At 35.8% G+C, this 19,231-nt stretch overlaps 1 protein-coding gene across 2 annotated transcripts in view; it reads right to left on the bottom strand.

Moving 5' to 3' along the window:
* Window positions 1–5,504: 5,504 nt before the first annotated feature.
* Window positions 5,505–19,231, bottom strand: part of FAM133A (family with sequence similarity 133 member A) — a 44,713-nt gene continuing 30,986 nt past the window's right edge. For both annotated transcript variants that reach the window (XM_058535250.1, XM_058535251.1), the window contains exon 4: window positions 5,505–8,487. In XM_058535250.1, coding sequence (XP_058391233.1) covers window positions 7,638–8,384 — 747 coding nt within the window. In that variant the 5' untranslated portion in view covers window positions 8,385–8,487 and the 3' untranslated portion in view covers window positions 5,505–7,637. The remainder of the gene's footprint in view (window positions 8,488–19,231) is intronic.

Raw genomic sequence — 19,231 nt, 5'->3', positions numbered from 1 at the left:
AATGGGAGAGTAAAGGCAGCTATAGTTGCCAATTTAGCGTTATGAATAGGTACAGAGGAGAAAAATGTAGCACTATGCTTTATGTTCCATTTATTCTCCTCCCCCACACTCCACCACTACTTTAATGAATTATGTCAGTAGTGCCTATTATTTTGGGTTGAGTATGATCAAAATGACATCACCCTGCAATGATATGGTAACTTGTGTGACTTAATGCAACCCCTTGTGGGGAGACATGAAATTTTCACTCAGATGAAGGACAAGAACGGATGCTGAGGTGTAAAAGGGGTGGGCAGTGCTCTGTATCTTTTATTTGCCCCTGCAGCTCTACTCTCCACCCTTCTTCAACCTGCTCTGTGCCCCAGGAGGCTGATTTATATGGACTATATAGATGAGATCCCATGACGTCTGATTTCCAGTTAGGTTCAGCTAATGGGGAACTAGGACAGGAGAAGAAAGGAGGAAAGTGAGATCAGGGTATTTGTTCTCTAAACTGTCAGCTCAGGTTGACTGTGACCATACTCAGCTCAAGGTGGCCTTCTATACACAACTCTCCTTCATAGTTCTAGTCCCATCAGGCCTAGAAGTACTAACAGCTCATTGTTACTAGCGCCGGGTTACTGCACTATCCCATGTGGTACTCCTACACTCCTACACTCTGCCAACATCTTTGTAAATAGCCCTTTTGTAAGTAATCCCTTTCATATTATCAGAATTTGTGTGTGCCACCTGTTAAATGATTGGATCTCTGATTGATACAATCCCCTGGGCAGTGCTCTTGGTACAGCCTACTGTCTATGACTGGGTGGGTATGTGCTAGTTATCTATAGGCACTTTTCATATACATATATGAATATATATTGGGGGTAATCAAATTTTTTCCTGTTACTTGATTGCAATTGTCTTTTAGAATTTGATAGTTAAAGATTTACGCAATATTACAAGGGACTATTGGGCTTACAGAAATCATTCATATGGGATTCTTGGTTAGGTCTAGAAATATATGGCCATCAGGCAGGAGCAGTGACTACTTAATTGCCATAATATGTCTTTCTTTAAAGTTTCAAATTTTTTGGTTGATATTTATTTTTCTATTTTTATCTTGCTTTTAGGTACTGAAATATTATTGAGATTGTTTTGAGTTATACTAGGTCATGGATTTTATTCACTGGTTTCCTTCCTGTTCGCTTGTGATAGATGTAATGGGGTTTTACTTACGGTTCTTCACTTTCTATTAAGCTTCTCGTACTGGTAAAATCTTTATCTGAGTAAAGAGGCCATAACAAAGGAAAACATGTTCTTGTGAAATTAATCGTGTGAAGGTTGAGGTAGGGAGAAAATGGGATACATCTTAAAAACAAATTTAGGTAAACTAATTGAATAAAGATTAGAATGCGGGGTGGATGGGTTGAAAATGAGATATATTGATAATTAAATAATTAAGTTATTTTGTTTTGGGACACTAAAGACAAAAAGAAGATTACAATTACCTCTGTAAAAGGAGACAAATAATCTGTATCATAAAGAGAAGACAGGAGAAAATGAAGTCTTAAAAAATACAGAGAATTTATTTTATTATTTGCACTGTGGTGATAGGTTGATGTAGATACATACATACATATGTAAGGCAAGGGAGTATTAAGAATGGGGGTGGGGTGGGGTGCAATATTGGGATGTAAGGGATATCTGCTGCTTTTGAAATGGAATAGATGGGAGTGGTTGAAAAGCTAGAGAGTGTTAAAACCTAAATATTTTCCATAGATTGACTCATTTAATTGTAGGGCTGCTGTGAGGCAGTCTGTCTGTCTCCAAGGCCCACATACTTAATCTCCACACTGTACTGCCTCTAAATTTGGCATTAAGTGTTTTCACCTAAGTTTGAAAATTAAGTTTATGGCAAAAGCTGCAACATGGACTAATCAAAACCAAATAACTTATACCAAGCCCCTGTTTCATAGCATTTAATGTCAACTGTATAATAACTGTGCTTAGGTAAAATGATTGGCAGCTAAAGTCTGGCCTAGGTTCTGAGTTGGGATGGGAAAGAGGTAGTCTCATGGCTATCAGTGGGCAGCTGCAATTGTCGATGTATAGAAAAGGCTTAGTAGTACCCATATGAAAAGGAAGTTCCAAGGCCAGAGACAAGGAAGTATACAAACACTTATTTTAAAAATATGCAACAACAATCCTGCCATGAGGTTGGGGAGGTAATAATACAAACTTCCTTTCTTTGGTGTGAAACTTGATTGCTTATGTAGTCCTTCAGAGAATAGAGGAGTCCTTTGGCCACACTAATGTATTTGAATCCTCTAGGTTGATACAATGCTGTCAAAGGAAAGAGGATGGGCAACAGGTGCAAAACTTCTCATTTTTAGTATAAACTGAAAGTTTTTGGAGATATCCTCTAGAATTATTTCTGTGCAAAACATCTTTTGTGAAAGTACTATGTAGTCAGAATCCTTAGGTAAAAAATAAATAAACAAATAAAAGCTTTCCTGAGTTGTCAGCATTATTGTCTAAAGCTCTTTGATGCAAATTCACAGTCTAAACTATCATGGGATAGTTTTAATAGTGAGAATACTAACCTCATAGCCTGCAAGCCTGTGACACAGCAGGATCTACAAACCAAATGCAGAGACTCAAATTATTCAGGTTTTTTTTCTTGTGTGGAGAAGCAGCTGGCTTTTACAAGCTCATATTTTCACTGGCTATTTTTAAATAGTACTATTACTAAAAATATTTGGTCAAGATTTTTTGAAAAATAAAGTCCATGCAAATATTTTATGACTTAATATAACCATTTTAAGTGATACAAATGGTTATTTTAATGGTTAATAAGTTGGTTTCTATTTATATTTCATAAGTTTCCATAGAGCTATAGCATTAGTTCTCAGTAAGATAGCAGAATGGGTGATCATTTTGCATTATATAAAGTAATTCTATAAACTTCATTTCAGCTCAAATTTACGGAAAAAATAAAAGATATACTTCCCCCACACGAGCAATAAGATGCTAAAAACAACTAGCAATAAGATAATTTATAATGGCAACATTATTAATAATGATAATCATTTGATTTCAGTAAACAGCTTCTGGGAAAAGACATCTGAAAGCACTGTATAGAGTTCTTGATTATACCATTCAAAGTAGTAGCTTATTGGAGGGAATATTAGCACATCTATGCTCACCTTAAAACAGTTCTACTCTTGCAAAGTTTCTGAGCACAAAATCATACTCACGTTGTGTTAATGTTATCAGCCTTCATCATAAAAATTGGTCTAATTTCCTGTTATGAATCCTTATTTGAATGTTTTTGCATCCTGAAAATATAGTCCTTCAAATAGCCTGCTGTATAATCAGGATTTTTAAAGCAGTGCAAGACATATTAATCATGCCCAAAATATCTCAGTATGGAAGGTGGTGTCTCTCCTGGTTCTAGTAGAAATTTGGTAGGATGTACTAGATTTTCTTTCATTTTATCTTGGTATAAACATTCTCGGTACATGCTACAAAATGGATGAAACTTGAAATTACTATGCTAAGTGAAAGAAGCCAGCCACAAAAGACCACATATTGTATAATTCCACTTACATGAAATGTCCAGAACAGAGAAATTTATAGAGACAGAAAGTATGTCAGTAGTTGCTTAGGGCTGGTGAGGCTGGGGAGTGGTAGGGAGGATAGGATATGGAGTTTCTTTCTGAGGTGATTTAAATGTCCTAACATTGATTGTGATAATGCTTGCATATATTTGTGAGTATACTAAACAACACTGAATTGTATACTTTTAAATAGCGAATCATATACTATGTGAATTATATCTCAATAAAGCTAAAAATAGTGAGGCAGGGAGCTCATACATAGCATTGGCACACTGCATTCATTCATTCATGTTCTCCTTTCTCCCAGGGCCTGACCAACTAATTCAATTTAATGAAAATCATGAGGCACTTATCATATGCAAAACACTGTGTACCATCATTGCAAGAGATAAAAAATGAAATAGCCTCTACCTTTAAGGAGGTACAATACAGTAGGGGGATGATGATATAATGATAATGATAACAATAATGATGATGATGATGATGGTGATGATGATGATAGGGGGAGGAGGAAAAAGAAAAAATATCATTTATTGAGCATTTACTATGTGCAAGGAACTTTGTTAAATGCTTTAAATGTTATTTTGTCTTATTCTTATAACAATCTTAGAGATAGATACTACTATTTTTCCGATTTTGTATCTGATGAAATTGAGGCACACAGAGGTGAACTAACTCACTTAGAGTCACATATCAAGAAATGGTACAGAGAGAATTTCTACTTAGTGCTTAGCCAAGAGCTAGTTCTCTTAACAACTAGAGTCCATAAATACACAAAATACATAATACAAGATAGATTAAGGTAAGTGTCATGAAAGAGTCAAGCAAAAGTGATAGAGCCATTTGAAGAAACAACACATCTTGTCTGTAGGTCAAGAAGGACGAGGAAGGTCAGTTCAGTTCTAAAGTACACAGGTATGTTCGAATGTTTGACTATAATTTTCATGAGTCATGAAGTAGCTACAAACCTATATCACAGATTAAATATTTCTTTTTTTGTAAAATAAATATAGTCAAACAGAAAATGACTACAGAGTCACAATGTCAACGGTACAACTAAGATAAACTTATAATACACAAAGGAGCTATTACAAGATATAAAATCAGAACCCCAAATTTTATTCGTTTTCCTTATCTCCAATCTAATTCTTTATCTTCAGCCTGAGATCTTTCATATTCTTCTCTTTTTGCCCGCAATTACATTCCTAATCTAGATTGTATTGATTTTTCCCCTCTCTGGTCTACTTTCTTATTGACTTTCCCACTGCTTCCCTTTCCACAGACAAAGTTAGTTGAATGTTATCGCTAAAGCTGTTCTTTTTATGAATCACATAAAGCAAATAACTAATAACTTTACTGCTTTTCACATAAAGGATAAATTATTTTGCTTTCAGTCTGGAGGATACACATTAGATGTTCACCTAAATCTATTTAATCTGTTGTCCTCTACATATTTCCATATCACTTTTCTCTACCATATCATCTATACTTACCTCTAAAAAATAGCATTCCTCTTCTTTATCAAGTCCCCATGAGTGTTTTTTAAATTTCCTTCCCAAACCCCTTACTGGAAGATTGTTTTGGCTATAATCAGAGGAATAATAAAGTAGTTTTACTTCCAAGACAGTCAGCATTGCTGATAAGCATGAAATATTATGCTAGACCACCCACTTCCTCAGTCATTACATAAAAACCAATGCAAATAAAATAACATTTCCTTCTACAATGGCATAAATGATCACCACCTCTGAATCAATCTGCAGACCACAGGAAGATCTTACAGAAGATAAGTGAGTTACTTTATGTAAATAATGAAATAGACATTCTAGAGTTCTATGTTATTTTTCAGATTAGGTAAGGTGATGCTGTGGTAATAAAAAAGACCCCAAATCTCAGTGGCTTAACACATAACAGTTTATTTCTTACTCTCAATGGTTCACTGCAAGTTCATCAGCTTTCCAGGGCAGGTCCCATACAAACAGTGACTTAGAGATCCAGGTTGCATCCATCTGGTAGGTACGTCATTTGCAGCACATTGCTTTCAGGTCACCATGGCAGGTAAAGAGAGAGTAGGAGGGTCATGCAGGACATTTTTACTGCCCCATTATCAAAATGACACATCACTTCTGTTTACAATCTCTCTGCTAGAAGTAGTCAAATGGCATTGCCTAACTACAGGGGCTAGGAAGTGAATGGGAGGACACAGATATTTGATAAACTGTTAATGTTTTTGCCACATTCCAAAATAATATGAGCTTTTTTTTCATATTTTAATGAAAAACAATTTCAAAAAGCTCTATATGGATACAAAATATCGCTTAAATATAATAGTTTTTATCAGTATTAGATATATTTTTAGGAAACAGCTAAAGTTATGAAGCTTCAATTCAAGGTGATCTAACATGGCATTACATTTATAATGTTCTAAGAACCTTACTGAGAGATTCTGGTATTTCGATGGCAAAAATTTGGGGAGCCAATATGTTATTTATCTACTAGATTTTTTTTCTATCTTTATAATAATTTTACTTGTGATTCAAGAAAGCCAACATGAAATCAGCTATTTAAAAACAAAATAGCTACTGATTCTCTCATCATGCCAAAATAATTTGTACATATGACATTACAATTAGCACATCCTCTGTAACAGGTGTTTTTTTGAGATATCAATTTATAATTCATATTACTCTGACATGTAAAAATGTAAAAATAAACTTCAACTCATGACAGCATTAGTGGTAAACATGAATCAGCTACAGACAGGAGACACCAAATATTAGTAAAATATGACACAGGAAGATCAATGATGTCATTATCTGCTAAATTTAACTCCTATTTTAATGCTTAAGACAACAAACTTTTAAACAGCATACTTACTAAGATTTTGGCAGTAGTTTATTAACAAGACACATAGCATACTAGAGGTCTGGCACTCAAATTGCTTACAGTAAACCAGCTTCAATATGAAGGCATTAAATATATTTTTTTAAAACCTTCTTGTTACATGCTAAATATTTTGGCAAGTGTGCAATTAAACACAGTAATGAAATTAATATAGTAAGATTAAGAAATTACAAACTTGAAACTTGCATCCTAAGCATAAATCACATAAAAAAAGGATTACTGGTTATATAGAATATCCCTGGATAATCAAAACTTAATAGTATAAAACATGCAAAATATTTCAGAATCTTTATTAATCAAAAAATACCAGGGTCTATTTAAAATGATTCTTCTCCAAAGGGTACCAAAGTTAATTCAAATCATGTAACACTGTAATGCTAAATATTATTCAGTACTGTTGAAGTGGAGGTAAATTTCATAGAATTGGGGGCTTACTTATACTGTAAATTGCTGTCTTTCTTGTTCACCTGAAGCAGCATACAACAACATCCCAGAATTTCACTAAGTAAGAAAAGAATGGCTGCTGCACTGGCAAAAATAGAATGTGTAAGTATCAAAGGCACACTATTCAGCTAGCCAAAGTCATAGCAAAGTCTTTTTCCCCCACAGCCCTTTCCCCATGTAAACAAAAGTTTATTAAGGAGAAAAGTAAAATAAACTACACTTATCATCAAAAGTAAGGATTTTGAGACATCAATGTTAAAGTCCATGCTTCAAAAATGTCAACTATAGTTGTCTGGATGTTTCTGATTATATTTTAAAGATGTATCCAAATTAGATGCTTTTAACATTAGATACATTTTTTGTCAAAATTATTTATTATCTAAAACATTTTACTCTAATTCCAAACATTTTAACTACTAGTATGACAACAGGGTTTTAGCTCTCAGAGGAATGAACCACTGGAAGAAAAAAACACACAAACAAACAAAATCCTATACTTAAGCTGCAGGCAACAATTATGGTCCTTTCTGGCACAGTGGCATTTGACTGGCAACTCTAAGTTCAGGAATAATTCTACTAACACAGGGAAATCCATACGTTTTGGTAAATACGCCATAACATTCACAGTTGAAGTTTCCTTTAGACCTTGCTTTTTTAAATAGGAAAATCCTGCTTTTATTCTTAATGTTATTCTGACTTGTGACTTGAACCTGACTTCTTTTTCTTCTTCTTACCATGTTTCTTGTGCTGTTTCTTCTTCTTCTTCTTTGCTTTTTCCATTGCTTTCTCTCGCTCTTCACGTCTCCTCTTCTTTTTTGCTTGCACCTCCTCTTCATAATCTGATTCTGATGAGGACTCTGATGATAAAGGTTTATCCTCAGGATAAGTCTTCTTTCTTTTTTTGCTGAGACTTCTAACATACTTTTCTTTCTCTGTTTCATCCTTTGACTTCTTTTTCTTTTTTACAGATTCCTTGCTCTCTGCTTCAGATTCATATGTAGAGCTTTGTGATGAGTTGTGTGAACGATTCTTCTTTTTCTTTCTTTTTTTTCCTTGTTTCTTTTCCTCATGCTCAGAATCTGAAGAACTGCTTGAAGAATCAGAGCTTGACGAAGACGATGAAGACCGACAAGATTTCTTCTTTTTCTTTTTCTTTCTTTCTCTTTTTTTAGATGAACTCTCATTTCCACTTAATAATTTCTCTCTGCTTTCTTCTAGTTCTTTCTTCCAATTCTCGTTCATTTTTTCCTCAAATTCAGCTAATGCCTTGGAGCCTTTCTTTTTATTTTCTAATTGTTTCTTCACTTCTTCCCATGTGGGCCTTGGTCGATTCAGATAATCTTGTATTGTTGGGCCTGCGGATTGAGTTGGGCCCCTCCATCTGGCCATTGCTATAGGATTCATATAGGCCACCCGATTATCCCGCTTCCCCATGGTGCCTGATGGTTCCCAGAGCAGACTCTCAGTTGCTAAGGAGAATAAGGATAGACATCCTCCTTAAATTCTTCATCTGCTGGTATACCAAGCAGGTTCCATTCTGTGAGAGAAGCAGATGGAATGATTATAAATCACCTTAAATATAAGACAAAATAAACACATAAGCTTAATTGTTCACTGTCTATCACATAGTACAATAGAAATTTCCAAAATCTTAGACCTTGGGAACAAAGAATATACACATTTAAGGTTCTTGCATACTTTAGACATTGTAGTATGACTATAACATAAACTTAAAGTGTTTTATATACTTCATGTAAGGTTCTGACTATCTAAAATTTTTAATTATTATTTCCTTTTATATTGTATGATACTAACTTTTTTTCTTTCATTCTGCCTTATATGGTATAAAGAGAGAGAGAAATTTCTATAGCTAAATTCTATACCAGGTAGACCTTCTCCAACTTAGGAAAGTGCAGCACAATCCCCTCTATCTAGGAGTCATACCTGAAAAATCCTTCTTCTTCAACTCTCACATCCAATCCATTACTAAATCCTACTGTTTAAACCTCCACAATAGGTCTCATATCCATTCACTTTTCTCCATATATACTGTCATCAACTTAGTGCAGGCACTATCATCTCTCCCTTGACTATTAATCTCTAGTATTTATTAAGTATTTATTATAAGCCAGGGACTGCTCAGTGTTTTGCAATGGATTATCTCATTCAATATCTAGACTAATGTTATGAGGTTGATTCTATTATTATCCCTATTTCACAGATGAAGAAACTAAAGCTTAGAGAATTTGAGTAACTTGCACAAAGTAACAGCTAAAACTGGTAGAACCAGGATTTAAATCAAGGCAGCCTGACTCCAAACCCTGCACAGCTAACACAACACTATATTGCCTCCTTACATCAACCTCTTAATTGATAGCCCTATTTCTACCATTAGTCTCTTCCATTCCAGTCCTACACTGTAATCAGAAGGATCTTAAAATACTCTAGTGGCTCTACGTTATAATGAGAATCAAATCCAAACTCCTATAAAGGTCCTGTTTGATCCGTCCTGCTTATCTCTCTTACTTTCACTCATCCTTTTCCTCAATTCTATCTTCTCCAGTCTTCTCTTGGTTTCTGGAACATGCTAAGCTCCAAGCTTAGCCATCATGGCCAGTTCCATCTCATCTTTCAGGTCTCAGTTTAAATGTGAATTCCTCAGAAAGGCAACTATTAGGTTGAACTATATAAAACTGCCAATTATATAGCACAAAAACAGTCAAATTTCATATGGTTCAACCTTGTATTAAAGTACATTGCTTCTGTACCTACCTTCATACTCACTGTTTTGTATCACAGTTTCTTGTTTCTTTTATTCATAGCACTTAGTAAATTGTTGATTATTTTGTCTGTATTTGATATGTGTGTGTGTTTGTGTGTGTGTATGTGTGTGTATCTGTACCCACTGCTAAATATAAGGCCAAGAAAGGTAAAGGCCATGTTTGATCTGTCTTGTTCACCATGGTGTTTCCAATACCTAACACAGCATGTGGCCCACACTAAGTACTCAAAAAATATTTGCTCAATAATAAACAAACAAATGAATGGATAGATGGATGGATGGATAACTCTGGGAGAGAGGAGCATTCAGAGAAACCTTTTGGAGTTGGTGATATCTGTACAAGATTTTGAATGATAAATAGGAGTTCACACAGGAAACGAAGGACATTCCAGGCAGAAGAAACAATATGTGAAAAAATACAGGAATCTGAAAGAGCACCATGTATTTAATGTTGATGGAGCCTAAAGTGCAAGAGGGCAGTGGCAGGAGGTGAGGCTGCACAGACAAAATAGCCCAATCATACAGGCTCTCTTAGGTCATTTTAAAATCTTGCATATTGTCCTATAGTTGTTAGGAAGCCAACAAAGTCCTTTAAATGGAAGAGAAAGATGATCAGACATATGGTAGATTTTTCCGTCAGTCTCCATCTTGACTCTTGACTCTAAGTCAGCCTAACATACCTACCCATCATAAGCTGAATGCCACAGATGTTATAGTGACTCTTGGTGATAGTTTCCTGCATTTGATTTGTTGTGTTCCTGATCTTATTCTCCTTCCCCTTCAGTTTTGTCCAGCTTCTCTTAGGTCTTTCTGTCATTTTCATTCTTACCGCTACTCTAAAGATCTGTCAAATATCATTGTTTCTCTGACTTGATTATCAAAAGCACTTAAGGACCTTAGTTCATATTCAACTGGCTGGTTCTCTCTGCTACTGGACACTTAGAATAGTATAATCCATTAAAATTTCAGTTCCTTGAGACCTAGTTCTGACATCATCTAGAAAGATAGGCAAAGGCCCGTACACAAAGGCTTTGGATGTGATGATAAGGAGGTTGGAATTTATTCTATGGGACTTACAGTGAAGCTAACGGGGAGATATTGACTATTTTAAACAGGAGAGTGATATGGTCATATTTCAGTGTTTAAGAGACAACATTTTTAGAGTGTGAAAGATGAATTGGAGGCACCTAAGACTGAAGGTAATGAGATCATTTAAGTATTCATGTAGAAAAGAAATGAGAGTCTGAACTAAAAACAGTGCCACTGTGAATGAAAAGAGTGGGGAGGATTCTGGGAAGATGTCGGCATAGGAGGACTCTGAACTCACCTCCTTCCATAGACACAACAAATCTACAATTACCTGTGGAACAATTACCTCTGAGAAAGATCTGGAAACTGGATAAAAAGGACCCCCACAACAAGGGACAACACTGACAGGCGTGGAAGAGGCAGAAACATACCTCTGCTGAGGAAAAAATCACACGCTAGCTGCAGCACTTCATGGCCAGGAGCAATCTTAAAGGTACGAAGCTTTTCCCAGAGGAGTGGGGGGATCTGAGCAGGAGATCTATGCCACAACAGGCATCTCAACCTTTAGATTCAGCACAACTGAGACGAGTTCCCATAATACCTGGCTTTGCTGGCTTTTAAAACCAATGGGGAATACCCCCAGAAAAGCTATGAAACTTCAGATAAATAATAGCCTGCTCTTAAAGGGCCCATGCACAGATTCGCCCATTCCAGAAACCAACACAAAAACCCCAGAAAGAGAAGTGCATAGTCCTTTGGTAAAAGAGACTCACTTGCTAAGCTCTGGATGCATCTCAGAGGCAGGAGGCAGGTAGGCCCACCTCCCCAGGAACTGAGACACTGGTGGCAGCCATTATTGTGACCTGGTGCAGTCCTGCTGACACAGATGCTGGCAGGCACCATTGGATTTCTTCCTCTGGCCTGTTAACACAGGGGTTTGCCCCACCCATTAGAGTATTGATTTAATCCAGTGCAGCCAGTGTAGGTAGCCCACCCTAGGAACTGGCTCTGCTCACCAGCAAGCCCACAGGGAACTGGTGGGCCTGTGTAAGGCAGGGTGCATGGAACCTCTGCAGCAGGGCAAGTGGGTCTGCCCCAGTGGGGCATGCACACGGGGCGGGCCTGTGCTGGCAGGTGTCTGAGCCTGCGGATGGTGGGGTGTGTCAGCCACAGCTGACATGTACCCCTGAAGAACTCAAACAGCCACACAGGGGTATGACACACCTTCTAAGGCCTGAAACTATTGTGTGTTGCAATGCCTGGGGCCGGTCCCACCCATCTGTGCTCCTTAGAGAGCTGACAACAGCCTCACACCACTGAGAGCCTCACTGGAGCCCAGCAGCAACTGTGATCCCATGAGCCTAGCAACCAGCCATGCTGGGGGCCTAACTCACTTAACAGCAAAACAGCAGCAGTTGTGTGCTATTAGATCTTGCAGCCAGCTGTGCTGTGGCTCACCCCACCTGATAAAGTGACTAAGGTGACCATAGCAGCCACATGTGGCTGAGCCTTACAACCAGCCAGCCTAGGGACCAGCCTAGCCTATCCATGTGCCTGCAGCAAGAGCAACCCCATCACAACAGAAGGGTACATGTAGCTCACACAGGGGACACTTCTGGAACATCTGGAACAGGTGATGAGAGGAAAGCACATTGCTGGGCTCCATAGGGCATCTCTTACATAAAGCTACATTTCCAAGATTGGGAGACGTAGTTGATCTACCTAATACATAGATATAAGCACAGAGAAATAGGCAAAATGAGGAGACAAAGGAATATGTTCCAAACAAGGGAACAGGACAAATCCTCAGAAAAAGAACTAAATGAAACAGAGATAAACATTTACCTGATAAAGAGTACAAACTAATAGTCATAAGGATGCTCACTAATCTTGGGAGAAGACTAGATAAACACAGCGCAAACTTCAACAAAGAATTGGAAAATATAAAACAGAACCAATCAGAACTGAAGAATACAATAATGGAAATGAAAAATTCACTAGAGGGAATCAACGGCACAGTAGATGATACAGAAGAATGGATCAGTGATCTGCATGAAAGAGTAGAGGAAATCACCCAAGCTGAACAGAAAGAAGGAAAAAGAATTAAAAAGAACAAGGATAGTCTAAGGGACCTCTTGGACAATATCAAGCACACTAACATCCATAGAATAGGTCTTCCAGAAGGAGAAGAGAGAGACAAAGGGGCAGAGAACCTATTTGAAGAAATAATAGCTGTAAACTTCCCTAACCTAAGGAAGGAAACAGATATCCAGGCACAGGAAGCACAGAGAGCACCAAACAAGATGAAGCCAAAGGGCTCACACCAAGATACATTATAATTAAAATGTCAAGAATTAAAGATAAAGTGAGAATCCTAAAAGCTGGAAGAGAAAGACAACAAGTTACATAGAAAGGAAACTCCAAAAGGCTATCAGCTGACTTCTCAGCAGAAATCTTACAGGCTAGAAGGGAGTAGTATGATATATTCAAAGTGCTGAAAGGAAAAAACCTACAGCTAAGCATATTCTACCTGGCAAGGTTACCATTCAGAATTGAAGAAAAAATAAAGAGTTTCCCAGACAAGAAAATACTAAAGGAAATTATCACCACTAAATCAGCCCTTACAAGAAATGTTAAAGGGGCTTATCTAAGTGGAAAAGACAAGACGACTAATAGGAATAAGAAAATTATCAAAGGAAAAAAATCACTGGTAAAGGAAAATATACAGTAAAGGTAGCAGATCAACCACCTATAAAGCTAGTATGAAGGTCAAAAGACAAAAGTACTAAAAATATCTATCTCCACGATAAGAGATTAAGGGATACACACACACAAAAGACATTAAATATGATATCAAATGTAGGGGGAGGGGGGTAAAAGCATAGAGCTTTTAGTAAAAGGTCAAACTTGAGATCATCAAATTAATATAGATTGCTATTTATTACATGTGAACCTTGTGGTAATTACAAAACAGAAATGTATAATAAATACACAAAAGACAAAGAAAAAGGAGACCAAATATAATACTAAAGAAAGCCATCAAATCACAAGGGAAGAGAGCAAGAGAAGAAGAAAGGAACAGAGAAGAACTACCCAAACATTCAGAAAACAAGTAACAAAATGGCAATAAGTACCTCCTTATCAATAGTTACTTTAAATGTCAATGGACTAAATGCTTCAATCAAAAGACATAGAGTGGGTAAGTGGATAAATAAACAAGACCCATACATATACTGCATACAAGAGACATTCTTCAGACCTAAAGACACCAACTGAAAGTGAAGGGATGGAAAAAGATACTCCATGAAAATGGAAATGAAAAGAAAGCTACAGTAGCAATACTTATATCAGACAAAATAGATTTTAAAACAAAAACCGTAATGAGAGACAAGAAGGGCATTACATAATGATAAAGGGAACAATCAAACAAGAGTGCATAACACTTGCAAATATCCATGCACCCAACATAGCAGCACCTAAATACATAAAGCAATTATTAACAGACCAAAGGAGAAATTGACAGTAACACAATAATAGTAGGGGACTTGAACACTACACTTACATCAATGGATAGATCATCCAAACAGAAACAATAAGGAAACATTGGCCTTAAATGACACATTAGACCAACGGACTTAATAGATATATACAGAATATTCCTTCCTGAACTGCAGGATACACATTCTTTTCAAATGTACAGGGAACATTCTCCAGGGTAGATCATATATTAGGCCACAAAACAAGTCTCAATAAATTTAAGATTGAAATAATACCAAACATCTTTTCTGACCACAAGGTTATGAAACTAGAAATCAACTACAAGAAGAAAACTGGAAAAGCCACAAATATGTGGAGATTAAACAAAATACTACTGAACAACTACTGGGTCAACAAAGAAATCAAAAGATATCTACAGACAAATGAAAATGAAAATATGACATGCTGAACTTTATGGGACACAGCAAAAGCACTACAAAGAAGGAAGTTTATAGCAACACAGGCCCACCTCAACAAACAAGAAAAGTCTCAAATAAATAGTATAAGAATACACCTAAAGGAACTAGAAAAAGAAGGACAAACATAGCCCACAATCAGTAGCAGGAAGGAAATAATAAAAATCAGAACAGAAATAAATGAAATAGAGACTAAAAAAACAATAGAAAAAAAATCAATGAAACTAAGAGCTGGTTTTTTGAATAGATAAACAAAATTGACAAATCTTTAGCTAGAATCCCCAAGCAAAAAAGAGAGAAGGCTCAAAAAACTAAAATCAGAAATGAAAAAGGAGAAATTACAACGGACATCACAGAAATACAAAGTATTATAAAAGAATATTATGAAAAGCTATACACCAAAAAATTGGATAATCTAGAAGAAATGGATAAATTCTTAGAATCATACAACCTTCCAAAACTGAATCAAGAAGAAATAGAGAATTTGAATAGACCAGTCACCAGTAAGGAGATCAAAACAGTAATCAAAAACCTCCCCCAAACAAAAGTCCATGAAAACATGAATGCATAAAGATATATGAACCCCTATGTTCATTGCAGCATTATTCACAATAGCCAAGACTTGGAAACAAGCTAAGTGCCCATCAGTGGATGAATAGATAAAGAAGATGTGGTATATATACACAATGGAATACTACTTATCCACAAAAAGATGAAATCTTGCCATTTGTGACAACATGGATGGACCTTAAGGGTATTATGCTAAGCGAAATAAGTCAGATGGAGAAAGTCAAATACCATATGATTTCACTCATAAGTGGAAGATAAAAACAACAACAAACAAACACATAGATACAGAAATTAGATTGGTGGTTACTAGAGGGGAAGGTGGGAGGGAGGAGGGCGAAAGGGGTAATAGGGCACATGTGTGTGGTGATGGATTGTAATTAGTCTTTGGGTGGTGAACATGATGGAGTCTACAGAGAAATCGAAATATAATGATATACATCTGAAATTTATATAATGTTATAAATCAATGTTACCTCAATAAAAATAAATAAATATAAATGAATAAATCCACAAAAAAAAAAAGAAAAGAAGGGAAAATAAATGAGACATGTTGAGGAGATTTTACTGAAATTAATGACCAATTGGATACAAAGGATGAGGGAGAGAAAGCAATCTAGGACAAGGTCCTGGCTTGTGAGACTAGATAAAAGGCAATGCCAATGACTGGGTAATATAGGAAATGGCACAGACTCTGAGAAAGGTCTAGGTTCAGTATTGAATTCATAAAGTTTGAGGTGCCTGTGAGATATCTCAATGAATTTGCATATAGGAAATCGGATGTATGAGTGTTGGCATTCTGGAATGTGACCTGAGTTAGAGATAAAGGATTGGCAGTCACTGAGTGATGGCTAAAGTCATGAGAGAAAATTAAAGTACCTTGGGGAAAATGAAAATGTGTTTGAGTACTGGATCCAGTTTAACACCAACATGCAAAGGGTCGACAGAGAAAGTAAAGCCTACAAAGAACACTTCAGAAAATTAGCCAGAGTGGTAAGAGCTAGACTAGTATCAGAAGAAAAAGTAAGAGTCACAGAAACACAGAGGGAGAACGAAGTTTCAAGGCAAGGACCACAATCCTCAAAGGAGTATGTTGATGGATTTCATTTGAGCAATCATTAAATATCAAAATTTTGGGAAAAAACCTAGATGTCCATCAATAACGAACAGGTTATATAAATTTTAATATACGTATACAATGAAATACTATATCCACAACATATTGTTGAGTGAAAAGTTCACCAAATGTAAACATTGGTTATCTCTGCATATTGGGGAGGCATTATTTCATTTTGTATGTTTTCCTATAATGTTCACATTTTCTACAATGCACAAGTATTATTTTTCCTTTAAAAAATCTAGAAAATAAAAGATGTCACGGACAATAATATTAAATGCAGCAGATAGGTCAAGTAAGATAAAATTTGAAAATGTAAATTATATTTGGCTATTAAGAAATCATTAGTAACCTTTGCTAATGCAATTTCAATTAAATAGTGAGGGCAGAAGCCAGATGACAGTGGGTTAAAGACTAAATGGGAGGTGAGAAACTAGAGACATAGGGTACTTAAACTCATTTGAGAAAAAAAGTAAAGAGATAAGAAGGTAACTATAACAAGGGATGTAGTATTAAATAAAATGATTTTTTTTTGTTTGTTTTTATCAGAGAAGAAACTTGAACATATTCACAGGGTGACAAGAAAGATAAAGTACAAAGAGAAAGTTATAAGAAGATAGGAAAGAGAATAACTGACATGGCAAAATCACAGAGGAAGCAGAGAGGAATCAAATTAAAGCCACAGGTAGATACTTTTCTTGCAAGAGCAGAGGCAAAGAATAAAGAAAGGGTATGGGTGCAGGTTTTTCCTTTTTTTGGTGGAGGGAGAGATGAAAGGGAGAAAGTTAAAGTTGAAGTATTTCTCACATAATAGCCTTCTTTCACTCAATGGTAGGTGCCAAGGCCACGTGCTATAAGTAAGGCAAGTTGAGGTAGCGTAGGAATTTTGAGACCAATAATTAAAATTTGAATAACTGCAGAGGGGAATGGGAGAGGGTGCTGACACCAGACAAGTGTTGTGGAAGGCCTTCAAAACTGCAGAATCTGTGTGTTCTTTACTCAGAAGATAAAGCACACTGAGAAAAGAGAAAAAGTAACACCAACAAAGTGTTATGCTCAAATACTCTTTGTTTTAAAAGTATTATGGTTTACCTTCTGTTTCTATTATAGAAGAGAAACTTGATTCTCGATATCTCTATTTATTCGTACGAAGTATGCTATTTTTAATTTTGTATTAAGATTGGACACTAATTGTGACAGCCTTGCTGGTAATCTGGGTGTTATAACAGTTATTTGTTTGTTCATTCTTACAACAACTCCCTTTTGATCATCTCTTACGTACCAGATACTATGTTATATGCCATGGAGATTATGGTCTAGTAAAGGTAACAGTCATTACACAAATATCAAACAAATGAGTATATAATTATAATTGTGATTAGAATGATGAAAGAAAAGTACAGGATGCTATGAAAGGTATAATGAGGGACCTGATTCAGAATGGAATGTCAACTCTGAGATACTAACATACTTTCTGAGATCTGATGGATACATAACAGCTAGCCAGATGAAGGGGTAAAATAGGATGGGAGTAATAAAAGAGCCAAAGTTGATTGAATGTTCCAAGGAGAAGAAATATCAGATGCTAAGTCCCTGAGGTGAAAAGGAAAAGCCAATAACAACACAAAATATTCACATTATTACACTGTTGTAAACCAGTCATCATATCAATTTCTCCTTCTTGAAAGTGATTGTATCTATACCATTTTTTACTAAACATCCTCAGGTAAAAGTCAATAAGAATTTAAGTTAATTAAAAGCATATTTTAATGTTTCACAGGGTAATTTTTATTGTAAATATCACTAAGGTAGGTTATTTTAGAGAACTACTCTATTTTACAAATCATTTCATTGAATTTTCAGTGATATGTGTAACTGTAGACGAATTCTCACAGACACATGCATGCCCGTCAGTTGAAAATCCTTTCCAAAATAGTTAGCAATCATTCTTAGATTTAATCTGAAGCACCCAACTCTTCTGCAAAGGTCTGGACATTTGGATGAGACCCCTATAAAAAGTAATTATTTTCTTTGTTTACACTAGCTAATGTAAGTTTAAGTATCACACTACTGAAATAAATGCCTCTTACAAATCTGCTTAAAGGATTTAAGATAGCAATGAGTCTACTAAATTATAAAATAATAATAATCTGCACATATATACTAACAATACCTTTAATTATCACACTATGTTTTGCCATTTGACATTGAATAATAATATAGTGAACAGCAGCAGCACAATCTAATTCACAGGCCAAATAAGAGACAAAGAGGGTTTATGGAGAAATTAGTGATACTTCACAATTTTCTGAATATATCTAGCTCTAGCAAGTGTACGTAATGTGATATCCTTTCTTCTAAGCAAAACTCAAGCATGAATACATTCTATTCTCGTTGTTAACATGACTTTTTTGAGGGAGGAATTATGGCTCTTATCTTGGCTAAAATCAACACGATAGAAAGCTGTGCTGTGTTGAAACCATTCTCATGTGAATTCTCTCTAGCATAGTTGCATCATGGAGCATCTGTCATTCTAGGGAAAAGGTGTAGAATTTGAAATACTGCCTCTTTTATCTCTTTACAGAATTGTCAAATTACAAGCGATCAGTCTCTATCATCTTAAGATGATACCAGAAAGCTTATAGCAGCAATAAAATATTGCAGGTGCAAGAAATAAAAGAGAAAAGAATGGTTATGAGAGGGTAGAAGCTCTAAGTATAAATTTTAGCTAAGTATTTATTTTAAAGAAATGAGTGCTTCACCTCTATATTTATCTTAATATAGTAGTACAGTAATAATTTTGGATTTTATATTCAGAAAAACAAATCATCGT

Source organism: Diceros bicornis, chromosome X (genome assembly GCF_020826845.1).
Source record: "Diceros bicornis minor isolate mBicDic1 chromosome X, mDicBic1.mat.cur, whole genome shotgun sequence".
Lineage (NCBI taxonomy): Eukaryota > Metazoa > Chordata > Mammalia > Perissodactyla > Rhinocerotidae > Diceros > Diceros bicornis.
This window is presented reverse-complemented; position numbering and strand designations above follow the sequence as displayed.